Here is a 21,662-nt window from a genome sequence, read left to right on the forward strand (position 1 = left end):
TTTAGAGGTCAACAGGCTGGACCTTCTTCTGGACCTACTCTTGAGGTATGCTTGATGTACCACATCTCTAGGGTAACCCCTTTCATGGAATCTATTGTGGAGGTCGGCAGCCTGCTCCTCAAAAGCAAGGTTGGTGGTACAATTTCTGCGAACTCGCAGATATTGGCCTGTAGGGATACCTCTCTTCAGGGGAACAGGATGATGACTTTCCCATCGAAGCAACGAGTTGGTCGCTGTAGGTTTTCGAAACGTACTCGTTTCCACAAGACCACCTCTACCCTTGCGAATCAAAACGTCAAGAAAAGGAAGACAAGTAGAGTCTGCTTCACACGTAAATCTCAGGCCAATCGGATTTTTATTAAGCCCCTCAACGAAGAGCTGAAATTCCTGAACAGAGCCCCTATATATGACAAATACGTCATCTAAATACCGTGCCCACATTTCAGTCCTCTCTACGCCTGAGCAGACTCCCTCCCCAAAGACCATTGTTTCCTCCCACCAGCCCAGGAGCAGATTAGCGTAGGTAGGCGCACAAGGGCTACCCATCGCAGTGCCCCTGAGCTGGTGGAAGTACTTATGGTCAAAAGTAAAGAAATTTTTAGTCAAACAAAATTCAAGCGCTTTCAGCAGAAACCCATTATGGGCCCGACACTGCATAATCCTTGTGGATAGGTAGTACTGTACTGCCTTCAGACCCATATCATGTGGTATGGAGGAATACAGTGCCTCTACATCCACACTTGCCAAAATGACCTCGGGTCCCAGTGTCACCCCATCCAACTTACGAAGCAAGTCTGCTGTATCTCTGGTGTAAGATGGTAATGCAAGAACAAAAGGGCGTAGCACCTGATCGAGGTATATGCCTAGGTTCTGACAAAGACCACCCACCCCCGATACTATCGACCTACCTCTAAGGGGATTAATTCCTTTGTGTATTTTAGGTAGGCAATAGAATGTCGCCATCACCGGATGTTGAGGCAGCATAAAATCAAATTCATTTTTGTCAATCAGTTTATCTCTCAGGCCTTTTTTCAATAACTCTGTTAATTCACCCAGAAAGGCCGACATTGGGTTTTCAGAAAGGATCGCATACCCCTGCCTGTCCTTTAACAAATCCAAACACATCCTACAGTATTTTTTGACGTCCATGACCACCACATTACCCCCTTTATCTGAAGGTTTGATAACAATGTGGTGGTCCTGTTCAAGATGTCTAATAGCCATTATTTCATCTCTACTACAGTTATACTTATAGAATGTGTTTGTTCTATCAAGTGCCAACAGTTCTCTAGTAACCATATTCACAAACGTGTCAATTGAAGACACGTCTCTCTGTACAGGTGGCATCCTAGTACTCTTCTTCCTAAGGGTAGAGAAAGGTCCCAGTCCCCTAGAATTAGGTTCGGGGATTTCTAGGTTACTGAGGAGGCGCACATCAGGCAAGATATCAAGAGGAATATCAAACTCCTCACACGATTTTTGATCCTGTCTTGCGAAGAATTTTCGCCACCTCAATTTCCTCGCAAAGAGATGCAGGTCCTTTATATATTCAAAGTTATCAAAATCAGAGGTGGGCACAAATGAGAGACCCTTATTAAGTACTGCTAATTCCACGGATCTCAATGTTCTCGATGAGAGATTTATAACTCTTGTATCAGATTCAGAGGTTAGGGTCTTCCCTGATTGATCCGATTCCTCAGGGGGTATGTTGAATCTAAAAAATGAGTATTTTGTACTACATATTGTTGTCTCCCCCTGCCCGGACCACGAGCACGTCCCCCAACCCTCTGTCGCCCCCTACCTGATTTACTCCTACTATCAGTATCTGAGAATTCAGTATCAGTAGAGGAGATATCTGTCTCTCGTTCAACCGATACAGGTTTATTATTCAGAAAAAGGTAGGCCTTATTTTCTTTAAAGTCCTGTGAATCTCTCAGAAATTGTTTGTGTTTCCTTTCTTTAATATGATACTGGAACCTTTCAATATCAGCTTGAAGTTTAGCCTCCCTTGTCCCAAAGTCAGTCTCCTGTGAGAATTTTTTGGTGAGTTCTATCTGCTCCCTCAATTTATCATCGAGAGTCAGTAAGGTTTGTTTCTCCTCCTCCAACAATGATGTCATAAGACGTAGGGAGCTAGCAGTCACCTCCCGTTCCCATCTAGAGATAAACCCTGTATTTCTGTGTCTATTGCCCGGATTAAGAGTGATTCTAAGTCCCCTTGGTACAATCCCTGCCTTGATATAGTTATCCAAACTCTGTACTTCCCACCAGGAGGATATTTTATCCTTATAGGCCCTAGTCAGCTCTCTGAATGCAGCCTTATACGTGGGTGTATATTTCTTTTGAGTAAACACTTGTTCTGAAAAGACCTCCTTAGCCTCCACTAGCCACTGTTCTGTGTCAAAATTCATGGAGAGAAAACCTGCCATACCAATATCAGATTCTATACAATAAACAGCAAATACATAGAAATCTCAAAAAAGGCCATCTGGCCACAAAAAATCCGCCAACAAGAATCGGACATATACAGCAAAAAATGGCAGAATGAAAATATAACTTTTAATGGGATAATTAAAATCTAAATAGTATCTAGATACACACAAACAAACATAAATAAGGATGTTATTCACCCAGTGGGGTGGACTAGTTCAGAAAGTACAACAGGAGATATATGTTCCTTAATTTACTACAATAATGTTTACTCCTTAAGAGTAGAGAGAGACTATCATATGCAAACAGTGGAAATTCATAAGTAGAAAGAAAAGGAACAATCTCACCGGTCCTGCAGCACGAATTTCTCCACAGAATAGCACAGGGTTAATCCAGCGGTCATCCACCTCTGACCCTATAATGCCCTGTTCTCATATGCTGTCCCTAGGACCCCAAAGCTCCCGCCCTGACAAGGGCAGTCCACAGCTGACCCTAAAGATCTGATCAGCAGTACAGTACTACCTATCCACAAGGAGTATGCAGTGTCGGGCCCATAATGGGTTTCTGCTGAAAGCGCTTGAATTTTGTTTGACTAAAAATTTCTTTGATGATCAATTGACAACAAAATTGCTGCAATTCCAATATCCAGAATCCAGAAATTTCCATCTTTTAATTCACGCTTCATTTAGGATCCTGGAAAACAAGAACAAGAGCGGCATCAAATTCTTATCAGTTATATCCGTTTACACTGATCTGCATGAACCCACTTTTCTATATAATGTAGGTGGTGATTTCCTTTTCTATTTCCTGTCCTGAACCTTTCCTATATAATCAATAACTCAAGTTTGGGAAAATAATACAAATGTTTAATAACAAGAAAAACAAGATAATAATAAGGCAATTCAATTAACAATTTACAATCGAACCTTTCTTCAATGTCCTCGAATTAGATAAAATACAAATACAATCATAAGTATACTTAGCAATGATCCTTCATGGCAGAGAGAGAGAGAGAGATAGTCTTGACTCTACTTCATTTATACTAAAAATTTCACATCCACACCCACATACAACCCACGACTCCGCCCTTCTTCTCCGGTATCTTCTGTGGCAAATATCCAATCATCTTCAGGGTAGTATGAGCATTGTCATTGGCTGCATTGGTCAACACCTTCCTGCAGATGGCACTCTTGTACTTCTGGAAGAAAGTCCTTGTGTAGGTTCAACTCCATTTGGGCTGGCCCCAAGATGTTCATCAAAAGCATTGTGCACCAATATACATATCCATAGGCTTTAGACAGGATGTCTACCTCAGGAGCAATGGTATACAATTCAAATCCACAGGGGCAGTGTACATATGTAGATTACACTAGGACATAAAAACAGGATCTGTATTCAAGTTCACCACAGAAGGTGTGTGTACCTGTATCATCCAGGAGGCTGGAGGGCCTATACTCATTCCATATGTAGATGCAACCTTTACTTTATCACTAAAACAAAGGACATCACACAAAGAACACCGGCCTTCTCGCCCAGCAGGTCCACAACCTTGTACCTAGTATCTCTTGAGTTCAGTCATTCCTATGATATATATATATTGTACCTGTTGGGCTCCAACATGCCCCCCTTTGTGTCTGAATGACACATAACTTTTAAGGAGCCACAAATCCGGAATCCTCTTCGCCACCATAGTTGATTCTTCTTCTTAGGGCAAGGAGTTTTTTAACACATTCACTCATCATTTGCCAACATTTACTCCAAAAAAAAATTAACTTTGTAATAGCTTGATTTCTAATAGGACATTGAAGGAGGCATATAAAAAAATACACATCAAATTGTACATATGATCGTCACATCACACAAAAAAAAAAAAATCATTTAGATCAACCAACAAACAATAACATAATTAGTGATAGAATATCCATGTTTACTAGGCTTTTCCTATAGGTTTCGCTTTGGAATCAAATAATCTTTCTTACTGTGCCCTCTTCTGCCGCAGTTCTCACATATTACAATTTCTTCTAATTCAATGGGAATTTGTACGTTTGTGTCACATGATGCAATTTTGACATTGGCTTGTTCTTTTATAGTTAAACTCTGTACCTTTTTATATAGGTAACGGGTTACACAGCACATGTATATTTGAAAAAGCGATAAAATTACAGAAACAACAAGTAATATGACAATTGGGTGGATTAAATAATTCAGTATGCCATTTGCCGCATTTGAATGACCAAATATTACCTCCCACCAATAACCCTTGGCATTATTTTCTAATAGATGGGTAACCTCCTTTAGTTCATTTTGGTCATGATGTAATAGAATTGTGGCATTTGCCTTTTCTTGATTAAGCTTCATCAATAAATATTCATCCTTATTAAATTTTACCAACCATTCTCCAAGATCCACTGACAGATTAGCAATAGTAGGAATTGCGTAAACCCAGTTGGGTGTCTTGATTTCTGTAACCCCACTAAGAGTGCACCATGCTCCCCTGGTTACAGATGTCATTACAGAACAATGTTGTGTTGTTATTGATACATTGGTGGTATTTAGGAGGAAGAAACAAATTCTTTGATGCCCTAGATAGAAGATTGGTGCTTTGTCTTTTGAGATTGATTCCCCATCTAGAATACACGTGGATGAATTACTCCAGCATTTGTCTTCAACCAACCTAAACTGTCCTGGCGTACATAAAATATTATGATTCCTTTGTATACAAAGTGAAATGTCAACCTGTTTCCACCTTCCATTTTTCCTAATCACCTGAGGATGTTCTAATCTCGGGTGTAATAATGTAGAATCTCCAGTTAAAATACCAATTGAACTAACTCTATGCATGAGCTCTAAAGGTGACTTAGTATATGGAATAAATGAAGAAGCATAGCATTTCTCAAAGTCATAGTTGCTGCACCCAACCCACGTGTTCACCCACCATTTAGAATGTGTAAAGCTCATGAGTTCAGGTAACACAGTAATTGCTTGAGACAACCATTCAAATGGCCACTGTCCATCATAAATGGACTGTACCGCTAACTTAATGTTAGTTGATAATTCCATTTGTCCTTGTGTACAGACTAGAGCCCAAGACATATTTCTACCTCTAGTCAGTGTATCTTCCATTAATTCTTTAAAGTGTTGGATAAAATCTTTCGCTACCCCGATATAAGTGTTTACATGATCTTGTTGTAAATTGTTAATTATATCATTGATTTTTCTTTGTACTTCAAAACCTTTCTTGCTATTGGTCGCTATATCTACAAGTTTTGTCCTTAAACTACTGATGTCAGCTTCGTTAATTACACCCATACCTGTTCCTAATCCTCCCAACAGTGCGCTGAAAGTATCCCTTCGCCCTCTGTCATTCCTCGAATTAAATAGTTTATGCTGGTGTTTTATCCGATTTTCTGCATTCTTAGTGGTAAACCACCGATATAGTGCATGTACATGATTTAGTGTATATCCTGCACAAATTGGATAGTAGGTCTTTATCAACCATAGAGAGATATTAACTCGCCAAGTAACAAATGCATATTGAACGTCACTAGCAATGGTTTGAGTAGAATCTAGGTTGACCTGTAAAGGGTGGCCTTCTTCTAAGTACATTGTCCGTTGATTGCTGTCAGATTCATTGGACACGCATGGTTTGATTTGATCTGGAGCAGCATCAATAATGTGCATCTCACCTATTTCTACTTCTGATGTTCCACATGCCCAATAACCAACCATTTCTCTATAGGATCTATATGGTTTAGATAGTGAACCAATTATATAATTTTGCCCTTGCTGAACTGACATCTCAACCTCTGTGGAATCTCCAATGCACGCCTCACGATATGTTAAGGTGATCCTTTTTGGCCTGAACATTGGGTTTATATTATTATGCCAATATATTCCACATACAAACAAATATTCTCCTTCCTTTAAGTTGTCACTAAAGGACCCATAATCTATCCCCTTTTGTTCATTCTTGTTGGGTAACTTAGACTCTTCCCCCAACCAGTACCCAGTTTCATTTACATATATTGTAGCCATCATAAATGGTTGCAGTGATCTTGGATCTATATTTTGTACACCTTCCATATATGTTAACCTCTGGGTACTAGAACTGTGATTGACTCTCCCAAATGAAAAGACAACACTATACTGATTGCTGGGACCCTGATAATATCTCCCAGTTACCCTTTTACCCTCTGGTATCAGTCTCACTGTCCTACTTTTAACACCATTATTTTTATAGTTAGAATCTGCATCAATGTTTATGTCTGGGTGTGTAAATAATACGTTCCCATATTCCTCGTTAGGTAATATACCCTGATCGATATCTCCAGAGTGTTCAATGTGAGTTGATTCCATAGCATTGATGATCCCAATTGACAACAAAATTGCTGCAATTCCAATATCCAGAATCCAGAAATTTCCATCTTTTAATTCATGCTTCATTTAGGATCCTGGAAAACAAGAACAAGAGCGGCATCAAATTCTTATCAGTTATATCCGTTTACACTGATCTGCATGAACCCACTTTTCTATATCCCTTCTCTTCATGCATTTGACGCTTTTCTTCTCTACTCGTTTAACTTTTACCACCTGTTCACTCAGCGTCACAGTTACCACATAAGGTCCTGTCCAATTTGCATCCCATGAAGATTTGGGTACAAAATTCTTTACCATCACCCTGTCACCTAGTTGTAATTTTATTGGTGGCTTGCCTGCTTCTTCCTTTGCCTTTGGAGCCATATTGGCAGCTGCAAAATTTAAATATTTTTGCACTTGCTCCTGTAACTGAATCAGGAATTTTTCCTTCTCTGCACTTTCTCTCATGGGAGTACTAAGTTTGGGATCTGCAGGATGGCAAAGGTTCATTACTCTACCAGCCATTAACTGATATGGGGTGATTGCTGTGCTCTTTGCATCTGTGCCCCGTATTGCCAGTAGAATTGCAGGCAGGTGACATAGCCAACTATTTCCTGATTGCAACACCATTTTCTTTAATCTCTCTTTTAAAGTCCGATTCATTCTTTCTACCATCCCAGATGATTGTGGATGATATGAGACATGAAACTTCTGTTCTACATTCAACATTTCACACATATTAGTCATGATTTTGCCAGTGAAATGTGTACCTCTGTCTGACTCAATGACTTTTGGGAATCCCCATCTTGAGAAAACTTCCCTCCATAATGCAGTTGCTGCTGCGGTAGCAGTGTCCTTCCTTATGGGCAAAGCTTCCACCCATTTGGAAAAAACATCAACTATCACTAGCAGGTACCGATAATCTCCTGGAGCACTTGGCAAGGGACCAACAAAGTCAATTTGTAATCTCTCCCATGGCCCCTCAGCCAAAGGCACCCTGGAAAGCACAGGTTTTTGTCCCCTTGGCCTAGGGTTCATTTGGGCACAGATTAAACATTCTTGGATAATTTCTGTAATAGTAGTTTTCATGTTCTCCCACCAGTATTTGGTTTGAATAAACTTTAAAGTGTTGTCAACCCCCATGTGTCCTGTCAATCTATGGTTTTCTTTAGCAATATCCTTTTGGTACTGAGATGGCGCTACAAATTTAGGGCCTTCTGAAGTCTCTCTAAGCAATAGCTCATCTTGCAGGATATATTTTTGGGGCTTATCTGATGATTTTTCCTTAATTTTGCATTTGATTTGATTTAAAACTGGGTCTTTTTCCTGCTCTGCCGCCAAACAAGGTGTAGGTGTTTTAACAACAGGTAAACACTCTAATTCAACCTCATCTTTGTCCTTGTCCTCAAAATCTTGTTTTTCCCAGGCTTGCTTTCCCTCTACATCATAGGAAGTCCACTTTTCTCCTATCATTGCTGCCTCTTTGGCTAATTCATCTACCTTGTTATTACCAACTGTAATTTCGTCACTGCCCTTTTGATGTGCCTTCACCTTTATTATTGCCACTCTTCGTGGTTCTGCACTAGTCCTTTCCCAAATGTTTTTCAAAACTGAACCATGTACTAGTGTCTTACCTGATGCATCACTGAATCCTCTTGTGTGCCATAAAGGCATGTATTCAGTAAGTGATCTTGTGACATATGCACTATCAGAGAAAATTGTGATAGGCCCTGCACTGAAATGCAAAATTGCTTCCCTCACAGCTTCCAGTTCAGCTCTTTGAGCTGAGAATTTCCTTGGGCATTTAATGAGAATTTGTTCATTTGTTTAAGGACACCACAGGGCATAACCTGTGTAAAATTGTCCCTCTTCCCAATACCTTGATCCATCGACCCAAATTTTTAGATCTTCTTTTCCTGTCACTAACCTAAACACTTCCTGTGTCTTGGTCATGTGTAACTCCCCGCAGTCATGTTTTTCCCCTTTGTATTGCATCAACTGTGGCAGGATGTAGTTAGTATTGTGAGTCACTGTGATGTTCCTAGGTGTTAAATCTACCAACCATCTTGCTACCCTTTGAGAAAATACACCACTGAGTGTTCGCTCCAAGAGCATTTTGATAGGAGTGTGGGGTGTTTGGAGTATGATTTTAGAAAATCCTACTATGTACTCTGTGGATAGTATTGCCCAATGCACTGCCAACAGATTCCTAACACAATCATCAAATCCTATTTCAACAGGACTTAACAACCTTGATAGGTATCCAACAGGAACCCATTTTCCTTGCTTCTCCTGCAGCAATACAGCCGTAATTGCTATCACAGAGGCATGAACCTGTAATGCAAAAGGTAGATCTGGGTTTGGATTGCTCAGAGCAGGTGCTTGAGTGAGGCTGATTTTCAACCTTACAAAAGCTCCTTCATGCTCTTCCATCCATTCAAGTGGATCAGCTTCTCCCTTATCACCTTTTAGGAGTTCATAGAGGGGTTTTGCTTTCTCAGCAAATCCCTCTATGAAATCTCTGGAAAATCCGACAAGTCCCAAGAACTGTCTCATTCCTGTTTTTGTGTTTGGCCTAGGCAACTTCCTAATAGTTTCACATTTGTTGGGGTCAGGAATTCTCCCCCCTTTTGAAACTATCACTCCCAAAAATGACACAGACTCTCTCATCAGCTGGGCCTTGTTAGGATTAAGTTTGAGACCTGCCTTCTCAAGGAGTGTTAACAGCTCATTCAACAATGTGTAGTGCTGATCTTTTGTGTCAGTTTGGAGCAGAACGTCATCTACATATTGTACAATGCAATCAGGTTCTGAAAAAGATGACAAAATTTCAACCATACACTTATGAAAGTAGGTAGAACTGGACCTGAATCCTTGTGGCAACCGACAAAATGTTAATTGTTTCCCTTGAAATGTGAAAGCAAATTTGTATTGACAGTCAGGGTGTAAGGGAATGGAGAAATATCCATTTGAGATGTCTATTGATGAATATACTGTGGAGGAGGGTTTGAGTGCTGTCATCATGTCAGGCATTTTGGCAACCACATTAGTGACAGGAGGGGTACACTTGTTTAAAGCTCTGTAGTCCAATGTCGGACGCCAACCATTTGGTTTCTTAACTGGCCATAGCGGCGCATTATTGGTGGATTGGCATTCCCTGATGACATTTTGAATCAGCAAATCATCCAGTATTCTCTTAATGTAGGGGACTGACTCTGGTGGTATTTTATACTGCCTTTGGGGTGGGGGATCAGGACCCTCTACCATTACTACCATGTTGGACACTTTGCCACATTGGGTTTTTGAATTTGCCCACACACTGTTATGTTGCCACAAGATGTCAGCCAATATTTCATCATCTGTCCTCAATATCATGGCTGGATCTAAAGATTGAGCACCTTTGATGGAATCAATACCATAATTGTCAGTAACCATTTTTAAACAGCCTTTATACCGTGATCCTCTCCACAACATCCAGTTGCATAAATCAAGAATAAGTCCATATTCCTTCATAACATCTGACCCAATAATGGTACCTTCATGTGTTGGTGAAAGATATAAGCCATGCTCAACACATAGATCTCCCAGGTTTATTGTCACTGGTAAAGATTGTTCTGAAGATACTAACTGTCCTCCAAACCCTCTCAGAAAAATGTGTTTACCACCAGGGTCTTTAATCAAATCCAGATTAGTCAAACTGACAGCAGCCCCTGTATCCATTAAAATGTTTGTACGATGGCCCCCTACCATACCCTGAATACGGGGTCTCCCGCCCTTGTCCCTGCTAAGCTGACTCACTAGGGACAACACTGGGGCCTGACATCCCTATTGTTTTACATAAGGATTTGTTGGAGGTGGGGTCTTTAATTCCTCTGGCTTTTCTGCCATTGCCTTCCCAATCTTCCTCAGTTCATCCAGAAGTGGGCCATATAATGTAACTTCAGGAAGACTATGCTCTCCATCCCTTGCATTATTTGGTTCTTGTCTTTGCTTCCTATTATTAAAAGGTCTATTATTGATAACTCTTCTACTACTTCTACATTCTTTCATAGTGTGACCTGTGTAACCACATTTATAACATTTTCCAACAAACCTTACTTTGCCTTCATTTTTGACTACCTCTGATATCCTCTTTTGGGGCTTGTTGTCATGACTTGTATCCTGAATCCAATCCTTTAATATATTTACAAAGGCTTGATAGGAATTTGCATTCCTCAAGGCAACCTTTGTTGGATAATCAACAAAAGTGCATTTGTTAGCCATTGAATATAGAAAACTGCTATCATCAGGAGACATGTCAGGGCAGTTATAGGTAGAACGATATAATGTCAAATATTCACTGCAAAAAATAATTGGATCATCTCCTCTATTTAATTTTGCATTTTCTAAGGCATTAGTACCTCTCATATCTCGTCCCCCCATAACTCTCTTTAATTCCTGTACTCTGTCACTAGCATTTCCCCAATTACATTCAAGATCTGCAGATAATCCTCTGTGAGCTCCTACAGGGGGCTGCAGTTTTTCACAAAGTTGAGATGGGAGCCATACCCGAAGTAAGGCACATGCAGCTCTATTACCCAGACTGTATTGAGTCACTACTGCCTCTAACTTATTGGAAAGACTAATGGCTGAGGCACTTGTATTAAATTTTCCTAATATCTGGCATAGATTTGTCTTATCCTGTATGGATAGTGTTGTGGATTGGACTAAATTGTTGCTGTTACTAAGCAAATTGTCTCTCCTTTGTCTGCTTCCTCCTGACTCAGGAGTAAAGAGAGAGGAACTATGATCTGGGTTATCCTCAGGGTTATCAGCCGTGCACACAGGCTGCTCCTCCCCTCTTTTCCAATCTCTTTCCTTCTGATCAGCAGACTTGCACATTTGATTACAATAACAATGGTTATTCCCTCTAGTACATTCTTGTGATTTCAAGGACATAATACAATGTTCTTTTAGCTCCAATTTTACATTAGCATCATGCAACTGGTTCCTACGTATTGTCATATCGTCATTATACTCTGCTTCCTTTCCTTCTAGCAAAGCAATACGCTGTTCCCTAAGTTTACATCTCTCCTTATACTCCTCCAGCTTATCTTCTAATTCACAATTTTGGTAATTCATATTGTCTACCTCATCCCTTAGATCTTCACACTCACAATTATGATCTTCAGCACTAGCAATAGCCAGACTGACTTCCTGTTCAATTTTGTCCACTTCACCTCTTAATTGAGCTTTCTCTGAATACCAGTGCAATTCCTTTTGCTCTGCAATTCCTTTCATCTTCAACAACATACACAAAACATTTGCTAACTTCTCTTTCTTTGCTTTCTTTTTCGACAATTTACTTTTGTTATCATTCTGCCCTTCACATTGTTTCATAAGGTCATTAAACTGATGTGTCAATGCATCATCTGCACAAGTACTGAACTGAGCAGAGGCATATTTTTCAATAAATTTACTGACTATTTCCATGTTAATTACGTCCAACTATTTTCACAGAAGACAACAAAAATAAACAAATCTGCTTTCCAAACAAAAATTACAAATTAACTAAACACAATACAGAAACCAGTGAATATCACTTCACTAAAACAGGGACTCAAGATTGAATATAATCTTTTCCCTTAGGCAATTACTGCCACAGTCTTGTGACTTTACCTATATCTGACCGACAGTGTCTCATGCCCTTCATCAACTACAGATCCAAGATCCAGGCCAAGAGTGATCTCCTATTGAAGCATAAGGCTACTTCCCCTTAACATGAGATTTAGACTTTTAACCTCTACCTCACTTTCTTCTCAGAGATGTCTGGTTTTACCCTTTAGATCTTATGAGAACTTCAATGAACAGGGTGCTACCCTAACTTTACCGGCAACAATTCAACAAACAAATAAACAATCCACTAAACAAATAGACAAACAGGCCTGAACCTAGCAGAAAGATATTGATAAACATAAAATATAATGAATGTATAAAATCTAATTAAAGGAATGTATGCTTACCAGATAAGCGCGTCCGCTCACTGATGAAGAATATCATAGAACTTCCAGTTAATATCTTAGGCGTTTCAGTTTCCACGAACCCGCGTGTCACTTGTCCACCGATAAGATATTCTCCTTGAGTCTGTCTTCTTGAAGAAGAGGTTTTCTTGCCTGGTCTAGGAACCGGATTTTCTCAGGCACTTGGTTGAAACAATTGGGAACTTCTAGGTTCTGCGTAGAATGTTGTTTTTCCACGATCCACTGGGGTGCCAAATGTAGGTGGTGATTTCCCTTTCTATTTCCTGTCCTGAACCTTTCCTATATAATCAATAACTCAAGTTTGGGAAAATAATACAAATGTTTAATAACAAGAAAAACAAGATAATAATAAGGCAATTCAATTAACAATTTACAATCGAACCTTTCTTCAATGTCCTCTAATTAGATAAAATACAAATACAATCATAAGTATACTTAGCAATGATCCTTCATGGCAGAGAGAGAGAGAGAGAGATAGTCTTGACTCTACTTCATTTATACTAAAAATTTCACATCCACACCCACATACAACCCACGACTCCGCCCTTCTTCTCCGGTATCTTCTGTGGCAAATATCCAATCATCTTCAGGGTAGTATGAGCATTGTCATTGGCTGCATTGGTCAACACCTTCCTGCAGATGGCACTCTTGTACTTCTGGAAGAAAGTCCTTGTGTAGGTTCAACTCCATTTGGGCTGGCCCCAAGATGTTCATCAAAAGCATTGTGCACCAATATACATATCCATAGGCTGGAGACAGGATGTCTACCTCAGGAGCAATGGTATACAATTCAAATCCACAGGGGCAGTGTACATATGTAGATTACACTAGGACATAAAAACAGGATCTGTATTCAAGTTCACCACAGAAGGTGTGTGTACCTGTATCATCCAGGAGGCTGGAGGGCCTATACTCATTCCATATGTAGATGCAACCTTTACTTTATCACTAAAACAAAGGACATCACACAAAGAACACCAGCCTTCTCGCCCAGCAGGTCCACAACCTTGTACCTAGTATCTCTTGAGTTCAGTCATTCCTATGATATATATATATTGTACCTGTTGGGCTCCAACAACTTTTGACCATAAGTACTTCCACCAGCTCAGGGGCACTGCGATGGGTAGCCCTTGTGCGCCTACCTACGCTAATCTGCTCCTGGGCTGGTGGGAGGAAACAATGGTCTTTGGGGAGGGAGTCTGCTCAGGCGTAGAGAGGATTGAAATGTGGGCACGGTATTTAGATGACGTATTTGTCATATATAGGGGCTCCGTTCAGGAATTTCAGCTCTTCGTTGAGGGGCTTAATAAAAATCCGATTGGCCTGAGATTTACGTGTGAAGCAGACTCTACTTGTCTTCCTTTTCTTGACGTTTTGATTCGCAAGGGTAGAGGTGGTCTTGTGGAAACGAGTACGTTTCGAAAACCTACAGCGACCAACTCGTTGCTTCGATGGGAAAGTCATCATCCTGTTCCCCTGAAGAGAGGTATCCCTACAGGCCAATATCTGCAAGTTCGCAGAAATTGTACCACCAACCTTGCTTTTGAGGAGCAGGCTGCCGACCTCCACAATAGATTCCATGAAAGGGGTTACCCTAGAGATGTGGTACATCAAGCATACCTCAAGAGTAGGTCCAGAAGAAGGTCCAGCCTGTTGACCTCTAAACCTAAGGGTGATGATGGAGAAGTGGTTAGGTTTATTACAACCTTTAGAAACGGAGCTAGGGAGGCGAAGGAGATCCTTAACAAGTATTGGCCTATCTTGGAAATGGATGGAGATATATCTCCATACCTTGGGGGGTTCCCCCATGTTACATATAAAAAAGGCCGCTCTCTCCGTGACCGTTTGGTACATAGTCACTACTCTGCACCTAGACAGGATAATTGGCTTGGCTCTTTGACTAAGGGATGCTATAAATGTGGAAAATGTGTGGTCTGCTCATCGATACAGTGTGGTAAAACATTCCGAGGCAATAACATTGACAGGGAATTTCGGGTGCTGGACTTTATTAACTGCCGTACACAAGGGGTGGTTTATAAAGGTAACTGTAAATGCGGCCTTGAGTACGTTGGTAAAACAAAACGTGAATTGAGACGGAGGATAGGCGAGCATCTGGGGGACATTGAACATCATAGGGAAACACCCATTGCGAGACACGTTAATGAGTTTCATGGAGGGGACAAGAAGGCCATTTTGTTCATGGGGATAGAAAAGGTCCCTAAACCCCATAGGGGAGGTAACTGGGATCGTGTAATCCTACAGAAGGAAACAAGGTGGATTTTCCGACTTAAAACTATGGCCCCTATGGGGCTGAATGAACAACTTACATTCAACTGCTTTATAGATGAGTAAACTCTTGTACTTTTCTCCCGATACTGCTGGCTTCCTTAGCCTTGGACTTTCTTTTACTCTTTGGAACTAGATATTACATAACCTTCTTTTGAACCTGCTTGGACATCAATGTATAAATACACCTTTTCTCTTTCATATGTGTATGAGATAGAGTGAACAGGGATATGGCTCTGAATCCCTATATGCAAATCTACTTATATATTCTCCCTGTGAGTTGAGCTTTTTTGTCCCCCTCCCGTTCCCTTCTTCCTTTTCCCCTCCCCCCCTCCTCTCCATCTTCACCCCCCTTTTCACCACTTATTCGTTTCTAATGTACTGATTATGCCCTCTTATCCCATGCTATCTAAGATCGTTTATAAACCCCTGTACATATCCTCACTCTTTGCATTTTTATCCTCCCACTGGAGGTTGTGTGGCTTTAAGCTTATGAGGTATATATATATATATAGGGGGTGTGTCTTATAGATCTTATGTATACGAGGCGTTTCCCCCCCCTCCCCCTTTTTTGTCATTTGCACATTCCCTCTTTAGGGGCATTGTGCAGGCTTTATGACATAGTAGGGATGTTCTTTGTGGTCGGTCATTGTGCTATGCTTGCTGAGACCACTGATTTTGGGTCTGTGAGATGGCTATGGGGCGGTGGAGCGCAGGCTTGCGTTCCACGAAACCGGAAATGACGGCGGTGGAGCGCAGGCTTGCGTTCCAAGAAACTGGAAGTGACGCCGCAGTGTGGATCACATGACCGGAAGTGACATCGGTGGAGCGCAAACAGCGTTCCACGGCGTGAGAATGGAGCATATTGCATGGGAAGTGTTAGATTGTCTCGTTTTCAGGGGGTCTTATAATGGATTTTTCTTTGTGGGGGTCTTAGATGTGTCTCCTTGGGGGGACCCTGCCTTGGGGGGTAGGGGATCGCTGTCTGCCCTTTATGGGGCGTTTGTGGATCGCTGGGGCATGTATGTGTGGGTGGGTTTAGCTCCTGCAGGGGGCATTTGCATATACGAGCTTTAATTGGCTAAAGTTCGCTGCTATTTACGGTGTTATCCAATGAGACCAGATGTGTCTCAAGGTACACACATGGGAATTATTTGGATTAATTGTACCTGAACATACTTAAGGCAATCAACCTGTGGCCATTTTGCCACTGCCTTTTCTATATACCTGCATGGAGGGTTACCATACCCTAGACCAATGATAATAATTTTTCTGTTACTCCCCTGATGAATCACTTGATGGTGAGGAAACGCATTGGGAAACTTCTGTAGGGTCTATGTAGGGCTGATCAGATCTTTAGGGTCAGCTGTGGACTGCCCTTGTCAGGGCGGGAGCTTTGGGGTCCTAGGGACAGCATATGAGAACAGGGCATTATAGGGTCAGAGGTGGATGACCGCTGGATTAACCCTGTGCTATTCTGTGGAGAAATTCGTGCTGCAGGACCGGTGAGATTGTTCCTTTTCTTTCTACTTATGAATTTCCACTGTTTGCATATGATAGTCTCTCTCTACTATTAAGGAGTAAACATTATTGTAGTAAATTAAGGAACATATATCTCCTGTTGTACTTTCTGAACTAGTCCACCCCACTGGGTGAATAACATCCTTATTTATGTTTTTTTGTGTGTATCTAGATACTATTTAGATTTTAATTATCCCATTAAAAGTTATATTTTAATTCTGCCATTTTTTGCTGTATATGTCCGATTCTTGTTGGCGGATTTTTTGTGGCCAGATGGCCTTTTTTTGAGATTTGTATGTATTTGCTGTTTATTGTATAGAATCTGATATTGGTATGGCAGGTTTTCTCTCCATGAATTTTGACACAGAACAGTGGCTAGTGGAGGCTAAGGAGGTCTTTTCAGAACAAGTGTTTACTCAAAAGAAATATACACCCACGTATAAGGCTGCATTCAGAGAGCTGACTAGGGCCTATAAGGATAAAATATCCTCCTGGTGGGAAGTACAGAGTTTGGATAACTATATCAAGGCAGGGATTGTACCAAGGGGACTTAGAATCACTCTTAATCCGGGCAATAGACACAGAAATACAGGGTTTATCTCTAGATGGGAACGGGAGGTGACTGCTAGCTCCCTACGTCTTATGACATCATTGTTGGAGGAGGAGAAACAAACCTTACTGACTCTCGATGATAAATTGAGGGAGCAGATAGAACTCACCAAAAAATTCTCACAGGAGACTGACTTTGGGACAAGGGAGGCTAAACTTCAAGCTGATATTGAAAGGTTCCAGTATCATATTAAAGAAAGGAAACACAAACAATTTCTGAGAGATTCACAGGACTTTAAAGAAAATAAGGCCTACCTTTTTCTGAATAATAAACCTGTATCGGTTGAACGAGAGACAGATATCTCCTCTACTGATACTGAATTCTCAGATACTGATAGTAGGAGTAAATCAGGTAGGGGGCGACAGAGGGTTGGGGGACGTGCTCGTGGTCCGGGCAGGGGGAGACAACAATATGTAGTACAAAATACTCATTTTTTAGATTCAACATACCCCCTGAGGAATCGGATCAATCAGGGAAGACCCTAACCTCTGAATCTGATACAAGAGTTATAAATCTCTCATCGAGAACATTGAGATCCGTGGAATTAGCAGTACTTAATAAGGGTCTCTCATTTGTGCCCACCTCTGATTTTGATAACTTTGAATATATAAAGGACCTGCATCTCTTTGCGAGGAAATTGAGGTGGCGAAAATTCTTCGCAAGACAGGATCAAAAATCGTGTGAGGAGTTTGATATTCCTCTTGATATCTTGCCTGATGTGCGCCTCCTCAGTAACCTAGAAATCCCCGAACCTAATTCTAGGGGACTGGGACCTTTCTCTACCCTTAGGAAGAAGAGTACTAGGATGCCACCTGTACAGAGAGACGTGTCTTCAATTGACACGTTTGTGAATATGGTTACTAGAGAACTGTTGGCACTTGATAGAACAAACACATTCTATAAGTATAACTGTAGTAGAGATGAAATAATGGCTATTAGACATCTTGAACAGGACCACCACATTGTTATCAAACCTTCAGATAAAGGGGGTAATGTGGTGGTCATGGACGTCGAAAAATACTGTAGGATGTGTTTGGATTTGTTAAAGGACAGGCAGGGGTATGCGATCCTTTCTGAAAACCCAATGTCGGCCTTTCTGGGTGAATTAACAGAGTTATTGAAAAAAGGCCTGAGAGATAAACTGATTGACAAAAATGAATTTGATTTTATGCTGCCTCAACATCCGGTGATGGCGACATTCTATTGCCTACCTAAAATACACAAAGGAATTAATCCCCTTAGAGGTAGGCCGATAGTATCGGGGGTGGGTGGTCTTTGTCAGAACCTAGGCATATACCTCGATCAGGTGCTACGCCCTTTTGTTCTTGCATTACCATCTTACACCAGAGATACAGCAGACTTGCTTCGTAAGTTGGATGGGGTGACACTGGGACCCGAGGTCATTTTGGCAAGTGTGGATGTAGAGGCACTGTATTCCTCCATACCACATGATATGGGTCTGAAGGCAGTACAGTACTACCTATCCACAAGGAGCATGCAGTGTCGGGCCCATAATGGGTTTCTGCTGAAAGCGCTTGAATTTTGTTTGACTAAAAATTTCTTTACTTTTGACCATAAGTACTTCCACCAGCTCAGGGGCACTGCGATGGGTAGCCCTTGTGCGCCTACCTACGCTAATCTGCTCCTGGGCTGGTGGGAGGAAACAATGGTCTTTGGGGAGGGAGTCTGCTCAGGTGTAGAGAGGATTGAAATGTGGGCACGGTATTTAGATGACGTATTTGTCATATATAGGGGCTCCGTTCAGGAATTTCAGCTCTTCGTTGAGGGGCTTAATAAAAATCCGATTGGCCTGAGATTTACGTGTGAAGCAGACTCTACTTGTCTTCCTTTTCTTGACGTTTTGATTCGCAAGGGTAGAGGTGGTCTTGTGGAAACGAGTACGTTTCGAAAACCTACAGCGACCAACTCGTTGCTTCGATGGGAAAGTCATCATCCTGTTCCCCTGAAGAGAGGTATCCCTACAGGCCAATATCTGCGAGTTCGCAGAAATTGTACCACCAACCTTGCTTTTGAGGAGCAGGCTGCCGACCTCCACAATAGATTCCATGAAAGGGGTTACCCTAGAGATGTGGTACATCAAGCATACCTCAAGAGTAGGTCCAGAAGTAGGTCCAGCCTGTTGACCTCTAAACCTAAGGGTGATGATGGAGAAGTGGTTAGGTTTATTACAACCTTTAGAAACGGAGCTAGGGAGGCGAAGGAGATCCTTAACAAGTATTGGCCTATCTTGGAAATGGATGGAGATATATCTCCATACCTTGGGGGGTTCCCCCATGTTACATATAAAAAAGGCCGCTCTCTCCGGGACCGTTTGGTACATAGTCACTACTCTGCACCTAGACAGGATAATTGGCTTGGCTCTTTGACTAAGGGATGCTATAAATGTGGAAAATGTGTGGTCTGCTCATCGATACAGTGTGGTAAAACATTCCGAGGCAATAACATTGACAGGGAATTTCGGGTGCTGGACTTTATTAACTGCCGTACACAAGGGGTGGTTTATAAAGGTACCTGTAAATGCGGCCTTGAGTACGTTGGTAAAACAAAACGTGAATTGAGACGGAGGATAGGCGAGCATCTGGGGGACATTGAACATCATAGGGAAACACCCATTGCGAGACACGTTTATGAGTTTCATGGAGGGGACAAGAAGTCCATTTTGTTCATGGGGATAGAAAAGGTCCCTAAACCCCATAGGGGAGGTAACTGGGATCGTGTAATCCTACAGAAGGAAACAAGGTGGATTTTCCGACTTAAAACTATGGCCCCTATGGGGCTGAATGAACAACTTACATTCAACTGCTTTATAGATGAGTAAACTCTTGTACTTTTCTCCCGATACTGCTGGCTTCCTTAGCCTTGGACTTTCTTTTACTCTTTGGAACTAGATATTACATAACCTTCTTTTGAACCTGCTTGGACATCAGTGTATAAATACACCTTTTCTCTTTCATATGTGTATGAGATAGAGTGAACAGGGATATGGCTCTGAATCCCTATATGCAAATCTACTTATATATTCTCCCTGTGAGTTGAGCTTTTTTGTCCCCCTCCCGTTTCCTTCTTCCTTTTCCCCTCCCCCCCTCCTCTCCATCTTCACCCCCCTTTTCACCACTTATTCGTTTCTAATGTACTGATTATGCCCTCTTATCCCATGCTATCTAAGATCGTTTATAAACCCCTGTACATATCCTCACTCTTTGCATTTTTATCCTCCCACTGGAGGTTGTGTGGCTTTAAGCTTATGAGGTATATATATATATATAGGGGGTGTGTCTTATAGATCTTATGTATACGAGGCGTTCCCCCCCCTCCCCCTTTTTTTGTCATTTGCACATTCCCTCTTTAGGGGCATTGTGCAGGCTTTATGACATAGTAGGGATGTTCTTTGTGGTCGGTCATTGTGCTATGCTTGCTGAGACCACTGATTTTGGGTCTGTGAGATGGCTATGGGGCGGTGGAGCGCAGGCTTGCGTTCCACGAAACCGGAAATGACGGCGGTGGAGCGCAGGCTTGCGTTCCAAGAAACTGGAACTGACGCCGCGGTGTGGATCACATGACCGGAAGTGACATCGGTGGAGCGCAAACAGCGTTCCACGGCGTGAGAATGGAGCATATTGCATGGGAAGTGTTAGATTGTCTCGTTTTCAGGGGGTATTATAATGGATTTTTCTTTGTGGGGGTCTTAGATGTGTCTCCTTGGGGGGACCCTGCCTTGGGGGGTAGGGGATCGCTGTCTGCCCTTTATGGGGCGTTTGTGGATCGCTGGGGCATGTATGTGTGGGTGGGTTTAGCTCCTGCAGGGGGCATTTGCATATACGAGCTTTAATTGGCTAAAGTTCGCTGCTATTTACGGTGTTATCCAATGAGACCAGATGTGTCTCAAGGTACACACATGGGAATTATTTGGATTAATTGTACCTGAACATACTTAAGGCAATCACCCTGTGGCCATTTTGCCACTGCCTTTTCTATATACCTGCATGGAGGGTTACCATACCCTAGACCAATGATAATAATTTTTCTGTTACTCCCCTGATGAATCACTTGATGGTGAGGAAACGCGTTGGGAAACTTCTGTAGGGTCTATGTAGGGCTGATCAGATCTTTAGGGTCAGCTGTGGACTGCCATTGTCAGGGCGGGAGCTTTGGGGTCCTAGGGACAGCATATGAGAACAGTGCATTATATGGTCAGAGGTGGATGACCGCTGGATTAACCCTGTGCTATTCTGTGGAGAAATTCGTGCTGCAGGACCGGTGAGATTGTTCCTTTTCTTTCTACTTATGAATTTCCACTGTTTGCATATGATAGTCTCTCTCTACTATTAGGCTGTGTTCACACGATGCGTATTTCATGCGTTTCCGCGGCGTTTTTGCAGTTGCGTAAACGCCGCGGAAACGCATGAAAAACGCATGGT

General features: G+C 41.7%; 1 protein-coding gene across 1 annotated transcript; it reads right to left on the bottom strand.

Moving 5' to 3' along the window:
- Positions 1-10,603: 10,603 nt before the first annotated feature.
- LOC141252986 (posterior protein-like) lies at positions 10,604-12,723 on the bottom strand. Its single transcript, XM_073670738.1, has one exon. It carries the CDS (start codon positions 12,256-12,258, stop codon positions 10,612-10,614), a length of 1,647 nt encoding a protein of 548 aa, XP_073526839.1. The 5' UTR covers positions 12,259-12,723; the 3' UTR covers positions 10,604-10,611.
- Between the last annotated feature and the right edge of the window lie 8,939 nt (positions 12,724-21,662).

Source organism: Phyllobates terribilis, unplaced genomic scaffold (genome assembly GCF_046119375.1).
Source record: "Phyllobates terribilis strain yellow unplaced genomic scaffold, ASM4611937v1 Scaffold_2__4_contigs__length_985480577, whole genome shotgun sequence".
Taxonomy (NCBI): domain Eukaryota; kingdom Metazoa; phylum Chordata; class Amphibia; order Anura; family Dendrobatidae; genus Phyllobates; species Phyllobates terribilis.